Source organism: Glycine max, chromosome 10 (assembly GCF_000004515.6).
Source record: "Glycine max cultivar Williams 82 chromosome 10, Glycine_max_v4.0, whole genome shotgun sequence".
NCBI classification, from domain to species: Eukaryota; Viridiplantae; Streptophyta; class Magnoliopsida; order Fabales; family Fabaceae; genus Glycine; species Glycine max.
Window position 1 is genome coordinate 28,424,208 of NC_038246.2, and position 8,470 is coordinate 28,432,677.

At 33.5% G+C, this 8,470-nt stretch overlaps 1 protein-coding gene across 1 annotated transcript; it reads right to left on the reverse strand.

Moving 5' to 3' along the window:
* Nucleotides 1-7,021: 7,021 nt before the first annotated feature.
* LOC100790381 (cytochrome P450 71D8) lies at nt 7,022-8,204 on the reverse strand. Its single transcript, XM_014762812.3, has 2 exons — nt 7,866-8,204; nt 7,022-7,630 (listed from the first exon to the last, which is right to left on the reverse strand). Exons 1-2 carry the CDS (start codon nt 8,067-8,069, stop codon nt 7,022-7,024), a joined length of 813 nt encoding a protein of 270 aa, XP_014618298.3. The 5' UTR covers nt 8,070-8,204.
* Between the last annotated feature and the right edge of the window lie 266 nt (nt 8,205-8,470).

An 8,470-nucleotide genomic window follows, 5' to 3' on the forward strand; every position in this document is an offset into this window, starting at 1 on the left:
TAGTAGCACGTTACACGGCCTTGCGCTTGTATCTTGTTTCGTGAGTGTCACTTAGAGATTAGCTCATATCTCATAGTGGCGGCCCCACCACCACACTCACTAGGTGAATCCTCAAAGTGTGGGTTGTGACCCCCACCCCTACAATAATTGTCATCGGATTCATTAAGAGGTATTTTTTTTTACCAAAAATACACATATATAAATACCTCAACCTTAATATTGCCACAATTTATAATACACCTCGTCATAGGAATGAGAAACGAAACAGCTCCGCCAAATTTCATTTTGGTGTACTTTAGTCAACAAACAATTTCGTTGTTACCCGTTGAACTTCATTCATGGGATCACCAATCACACGGAGACGGGTGTCCATTATTGTAACTAAATAATGAGTTTTAATCCCATTCCCCTCGACGACTCAAGTACTTGTTGACGCGTCAACCCTTTTGTAAGCGGATCCGCAATATTATTTTCTGACTTGACAAAGTCAAGAGAAATGACACCATGAAAAATCAAATTTCTAATAGACTTATGTCTCACTCTTAAGTGTCTTCTTTTTTCATTAAAATTTTTGCTATTCATGGATAATCATTCATGGTGTTATCCAACTTGCGTTCAATGTCATAGAAAAACTGACATCCAAACAGGACCATTCACATGCGGATGTGGCAAAGATAATGATCAGCCTGTTCTAAGGTAATTGGACTTTTAGTGCATCAGCATGTTTTTATTCAGGATTTTGTATTTGACTGGTATGTACATTGGTAGGTATAGAGTTGAAGTAATGGTTAGCCAAAACAATGTCAATAGCAAGTTTTTGCACTGGGACCGTGAATGTGCTGAATTGATTGGTCAAATAGCGGATGAAGTGAATAGGGTCAAGATTGAAGTATGTTCGTGTGTTATCATATACTGCTTCTTATTTTATGTACTATATTTTGTTCTTTTGGTTGTAGCTGGTGATTGGTGGATTTGTCTTCTTTCTGGCAGGATGGTGATGTTGATTTGAATGCTTCTCATCAAGTACTTGATAGGTTGTTGGGTTATGTGTTTGCTTTTAAGGTCAGGATTCAATCAAAATTCAGGAATGCCATTGTTCTTAGATACTCAAATGAATTAGATTTGATCAATGTTGTGCTCAACATGCTGGCTGATACTGAGGTGTTGTTTTCTAATGTCTATTTTAGTTGTTGTTGCCATAGCGATATGATTCATGAGTTTGACTATTGTCAACTTATATATGATACAGGCATGTTCCAAAATAGATGCTTCGAACGTTGATTGCAATAATGCTATGCATCCTGAATGTGTAAGTTAACATTGTTGTCATGAGTGTTGGTCTGTTACATTGTTTTGCGGCAGAATGCACAAATAAACTTGGTCTAGAATTTGGATATATTTTATTTACCAGTTTATCTTTTATGCAGCAATCTCTGTTTGTGACAGCAGACCATGATCCAGTTGCAGGATTCCCTTTAACGCCCAAAAAATTCCTATCATCTGATGAAGTTGATGTTGAGTTAGGAAGCTCCCAGATTTCCCCAGCCCAACTATCGTCTAACAAATTAACAAGACATTCTGATAAGAGTGAATTTAGCTGATTCCAGATTGTTTTGGCTGTCTTTTCACGATGCTATTATAATATTGTGGAATTAAGCAAACAATTATGTAGTTTTTCTTATGACTACCTCTGACAATTCCTCTGACATTTCTTTACACCATGCTGATGTTTTGGCCATTTGAAAATCCATTTTTTTGGATTCATGCTATTTTGTCTCTTGATACTGTACATTTTTGTCTTTTATATTCTGTCAGTTTTGAAGCTAACTATGACTTATTTTTAACAGCTTACAATTTACTCAATTATGAGCAATTAAAGCTAAGCAATTGTCTGTTACGGTGTTTTTTTGTGAAGCTTTTAGATGTCTTAAATTGACAATTGCATGTATCATCTGTTGCTACCGTAATATTAGAAGTTTTCTTATATTAGACGTGCCACTAAAAACAACTCATTTATTCAATATTAATGATTTGGTTACCCTCGATACAATTGGACTGCTTTTGATGATACAATTGATGATTTATATGCTTCTTACAAATTGATGTATGAATTAGACTAAATCTTAAAAACAGTGAAGGAGATAAATTGATGTACAAATTAGATCAAATGTTAAAAACAGTGAAGGAGAAAAATTGAAAGCCATATTGGCGACTATATTGATAGTCCATACTCTCACGTTCTTAATTTGTTTCTGGCTAAACTATTTGCTGAATTCCATTCCTATCTGAATTGCATGAAAATAACAACAACAAAAAAGCAGATGAATAAAATAGAATCGCCAGGATTCTCTTAAATTTTTAGTTCCAGTTTTGGTTCTGGATCCACATGCTCTTTAAATTAATACAGCTTTCTATACTAACATCATATATCCTCATCTAGAATGTGTTTGACATGAATGTTATCATCCATATCAGTAAAAAAATCCCTCTAGATATAAGTGCAATCATTCCCACATACACCATTTTTTCAGCTATCACTGCTTGCCTAAAATCATGTGTTGTACATTTCAATTGTCATCATTAATAGCTTCTTTTCAAAAAGGTTCATCAATAGACCTCATGGCCTCACCCTAAGTTTTAGGATCATCTTCAAGCAAAAAAGAGCAAAATTCAGAACCAAAATCCTTAACTTTTTTAGATCTTTTACTCCTCCTAGGTTCAAACACAATGTCCTTATTAGTATTACTACAAGAAGACAAATTAGAACAAGAAGTATCACAAACAGATTTAGACAATTTATTTTTCAAAGGAAAAATATTTTCAAAGAAAGTAACAACTCTAGATTCCATAATAGTACCATTAGAAATTTTAGACACTTCTGAATTAACTACCAAAAATCTATAAGTAGTACTATGCATAGAGTATCCAACAAAAACACAATCAACAATTTTTGGTCCAATTTTCCTTTTCTTATTAATGGGGATGTTTACCTTTGCTAGACACCCCCACACTTTAAGATATTTCAGGTTTGGTTCTCTTTTTCTCCATAGCTCATGAGGGGTTTTTTCAAAAATTTTATAAGGCACTCTATTAAGAATATGACATGCAGAATACAAAGCTTCACCCCACATATTACTTGGTAAACCAAAACTTACAAGCATAGCATTCACCATATCAAGCAATGTACGATTCTTTCTTTCCGCAATACCATTAGATTGAGGAGCATACAGAGGTGTCACTTCATGAATAATACCATGCATTTCAAGAAAATTACTCATGTCTAAAGATGTGTATTCTCCACCTCTATCGGAACGTAAAATTTTAATTTTTCTTTCTAATTGATTTTCTACTTCTGTTTTATATACTTTGAACTTATCAAATAATTCACTTTTGTGATTAACTAAATACACATAACAATATTTGGAGAAATCATCAATGAAAGTAATAAAATATCTCTTACCACCACGTGTTAACACATCATTACTGTCACATACATCACTATGAACCAATTCAAGCAAGTTAGTTTCTCTTTCAATACATGTAGTAAAACTTTTTCTCGGTTGCTTTGCTTGAATAGATGTTTCACATTTTTGTTTTAAATCAATGGAAGCCTTAGGAATAAGATTAAGAGACATCATTCTTTTGATAGAATTTAAATTCACATGTCCAAGTCTAGCATGCCACATATTAGAACATTCAACATTTGCAACAAAAGAAGAAATATTGGATATTTTATTAATAGACTGAGACATAAGACTTAACTTAAACAAACCATCACAAATGTAGCCTTTACCAATAAAATTACCATGTCTCATAATAACAACTCTATTGGATTCAAAAACAACCTTGTACCCTTGTTGGACTAACAAAGAAGTACTTATTAAATTTTTCCTAATATCATAAATATGATAGACACCATCTAAAACAATAAAATTTCCTAAAGATAGCTCTAGCTTCACTTGACCTTCTCCTAACACATGTGCCATACTCCCATTCCCCATGCTCACAGTACGTGTGCTTGATTCCTGATATAAAGAACATAATTTTTTATCAGCACACACATGAACATTAGCCCCGGAGTCTATAAACCAATCATTTGAGTTAAAAATACAATTTAACTCAGGGCTAGTGACATGGTACCTGTCAGATGGGGAATCAGAGGCAGCACTGGTGGTAACAACATTAGCCTGAGGTTTAGGAAAAGACGTGGGTTGGCGATGACGTTGAAAACAATTCTTAGCCAAATGATTAGCTCGCCAACAAACAAAGCAAAAAATTTCATTCCCCGAATTTTTATCCATAGGCTTATTGTTGTTATTAAAAGCATTGTTCTTATTTTTAGAAAAGGAAGGCTTTCTACCAAATTTATTTTTGTTAAACCCATGCCTTTTGAAGGACTTAGAGAAAGGTTTGCTAGAGCTCTCAACAAGATAGGCCTTAGACTGAGAATCATATTTTTGCAAGTGTTTTTGAGATGAACGATGTTTATCCTCAATGGGGAGACAAACGGGCAAATCATCAAAGGTAAAAATTTCATGTTTATGTTTTAGGCTTCGAGCAAAATCAGTCCATGAAGGAGGAAATTTTGAAATCATGAAAGCCACAAGCATAATGTCAGGCAAAACAATTCCTTTCAATTTCATGTCATAAACGATGTTTTCAAATTCATGGATCTGATCTGAAATAGATTTTTCATCAATCATTTGAAACTCAATCATTTTTTCACAAGAGTAACGACTTAAACCTTTTTCAGCAGATCCATATTTCAATTCAAGTGCTTCCCATAACTCAACAAAAGTTTTGGTATGGCAAAAAATCTTATATATGTTATCAGCCAAAGCACTTAAAATTCGTCCATGACATAAAATATCTTTATCAGAAACATCATGATTAATGGTTGCATCAGTTTGAATTATATCAGTAGAGGAAGTTGAAGTTTTTATTTCTATTTTAGAAATCACAGAGTATAAATCCAATTCAATAAGCCAGAATTTCATTTGTTGTTGTCAACAGAAAAAATTTTCACCCGTAAATTTTTCAGGCTTACTGGAAATGGACTTAATCATATCCATGGCGGACATTTTGATAAAATAGAATGCTACTGTAGAAAAGACTATGCAAAAAGAAAGTGAAAAATATTTTTCTCTCTAAGACTGTTAGAAAATAAAATAAAAATGAAAGAAAATAAATACGAAGAAGATGCACAGTCTTGAATTAAATAACAAAATAACAGTAGCAAAATAAATTTAATTGACCGCACATGAATAATGCATTATAACATACAATAAGCGCAAGGAAAAAATAAATTAGGGGAAGAAATATATAGCCTGGGTTGAAGCGCGTAAACGCTATCCTTAGAGAGAAAATGCCCCCACTCCACGGGTAAGAAATTCTGATTGCGCTCCTCTCCCAAGATACGACAACCCGTTGGTTCCGATCGTGTGCAGCGAAAGGATCCCCAAACCTTATGAACATCAATGCTCTTACTCTCAAGAAATAAATTATTTTATAAGAGAAGAAATAGAAATTTTTTGGAGAAAGGGATGAGACTGTAGCTCTGTCATCTTTTTAGAAAGGAGGAAAGAGAATATATAGGCACATGTCACCTTAAGCAACAAACAAAATATGACCGTTGGAAACTAACCTACAATTGTCAAAACAAATCTAACAAACTAGTTGACTCATTAAAACAAAATCTTAGGAAAATCTAAAATAAATATTTTATTTTATAAAATAGAATTAATATATATTTATAAATTTTAAATTAAATCACAAATATTTACCAACAAAAAGTGCTTGACCTGCTGTATTCATACGCTTGAAACTAGGACCACTCAAAGGTTTTTGTTTCCCCATTATTTATTAGTATTAAAAAAATGTTGAAAGTGTATATATAATTCATGCTCAAATTTCATTTGCATGTGCTATTTAAACTTTTAGTAGACATAAATTAATGGTGATATTTTCAATATTAGAGGACCAATAGTACAATTAAACCTTTAGTGTCCTATATCTATTGTAGGCATTAAATAGGTTGTTATGTGTCTAACATTTATTTTTTTAATGAGAATACGATTCCTAACCATTCCTTGACCATTGATCAAAGAAGAGTTTAAATAAATTGAATACCTCTTGAAGATATCCTTTATATACATTAGTAATTACTTGATTTCATGGAAGCTCGTACACAAGTGTATACGTCAAGAAAAGGAACTTCCATTTGATCTTTTCTCTTATTTGAGTCGACAAAGAGGACATTAATCATGTGGAGATCCTACCCTTCTTTAAATAGATAGGTAACCTATTACCCAACCATCGTGTATATTATGCATATGAATACATATTAGGTTGTACATTCATGGTAATTCCCTAAGCCCAAATTGTATCATTCAATTAAACATTGAGCTCAAAGGAAAAACACATTAGGTTGTATATTCAACCCATATTTGAAATAAACAAAATACACCCATCAGTAGAAGGTCAAACAAAGAAAATTCTAACACCTCAGACCTTAAAATGATTGCTTCACATCTCTAGATACTAAGAAGTTCTCTATTCCAAACATGCATTTTCTTTCCTTGTTATTGTATTATTTCATAACTTTACTTAAAGCCTTACTAACTTAAACATACAAACTTGTATGGTCTCATTCTTAGTTGAAGTAATTCATTACAAATATGAAGGGGGAGACTACTTTAAACTAACTCAATCCACCATATAAAAGGGGGAGATTACTTTAAACTAACTCAATCAAACAAATATGAAGACACTCTCATTTGTCATTAAGAAAGATTTAATACATACACAAAAAAGATTTAAAAATACTAGACCATCTTAGCAGCCTAAAGTCATCTTATCAAGAAGATGTGCATGTACAGAAAAGTAAGAAAAATGTATAATTATATAAATAAAAAGCCAATAACAATAATAAATAGGCTTTTATTTCCTTAACAATTAAATTAAATATGATTCTTGAAAGTGAGTTTAATAAACATGGATACGTCAATCGTGTACTCAATGATCATAAATTAACATTGGGAATCAAATGCAATTCATTTTTCCTGCCAATAGCCAATCCGAAGTGCTCATCCATATTCATTTCCTCAGGTTTCATCTTGTTTGGGAGTTCCCAGTTGAAGTGATACAGTAGTAGAGCTAGTGGAAGCATAATGCTAGCTAAACCCAATGTCATGCCTGGGCATATTCTTCTTCCTCCCCCAAAAGGGAGATAGTTAAAGTTATTCCCTTTGAAATCGATAGAACTACCCTCGAACCTTTCAGGGACAAACCTATCAGCATCAATCCAATATTGGGAATCCTTACAAATTGCGTATGCATTTACCATGACTTTAGTTTTGGCAGGTATTTCATAGCCATCAATGATGGTTGGTTGAGAGCATTCTCTAGGGAGCAATAAAGGAGTAGGTGGGTGTACCCTGAATGTCTCTTTGATCACCAACTTCAAATAAGTAAGTTGCTCAAGATCACTTTCATGAATTATTTCCTTTTCTCGAAAAGCTTGTCTCAATTCAGCTTGTGCTTTCTCCCACACTCTTGGATTTCTCATCATTTCTGCCATAGCCCACTCTAGTGTTGATGCTGAAGTATCAGTTCCAGCAGCAAATATGTCCTGGTGAAACAAATAAAATATCTTTATATAAAGTTTGGTAAAATGAAAAGAGAAATTGCATTTATATAACAAAATCGGGCAACTTTTTTAATAGAAAAGGAAGAAAAATGTAAGATAAAGTAATTAGTACAAATGAGAGGATTAAAGAGATTAATGTTATAAAAAGAGATGTTAGTGAGAAAAAACGTACTTCAGAAACAGGAAATATAATAGAAGTTTTGAGGCATTTACTTACCAATATCAAAGCTTTGATGTTGTTAGTTGTCATTTGGATGTCGAGAGTGTCATCTTGTTGGATTCTGAGAAGAAGATCAATAAAATCTTGGTCCTCTAATTCAGCTCCATCTTCTTTTGCAATTTTGTTCTTTTCTTGATGCTCTCTGATGATGTTTTCCAGGACCTTGTCAACCTGCTTGTGCAACTTCTTCAATCTGGTCATCTTTCCAGTTAGGAAATATAAGAATGGAATTGAAGGAAAGACATCAGCAAGGTCGAATCCTCCCCCGGATTCTACGATTTTTCGGATCAAAGACACAACAAACTCATCTTGCTCCTTGTATATGCCACCGAATGCTACCCTTGAAATTGAGGCACCTCAGGATTTGAGGTCAAATCCTTTTCAAGGGGGAGGGAATGATGCAATCCTACTCCGCAAGGGCATTGGATAGAAAAACTCCAAGTAGATTGGGCCAGAGATGCAAGAGAAGGCCCTAGGGTTCTTATGAGCCTTAGGGTAGATTTCGGGCCCATGGGCTAAGTACGAGCCCGCTTATCTTTGTAAATATTAGATTAAGGTTTCATTATTTTTGGGCCTTGTATTTAGGGCTCCATAATGTAGGT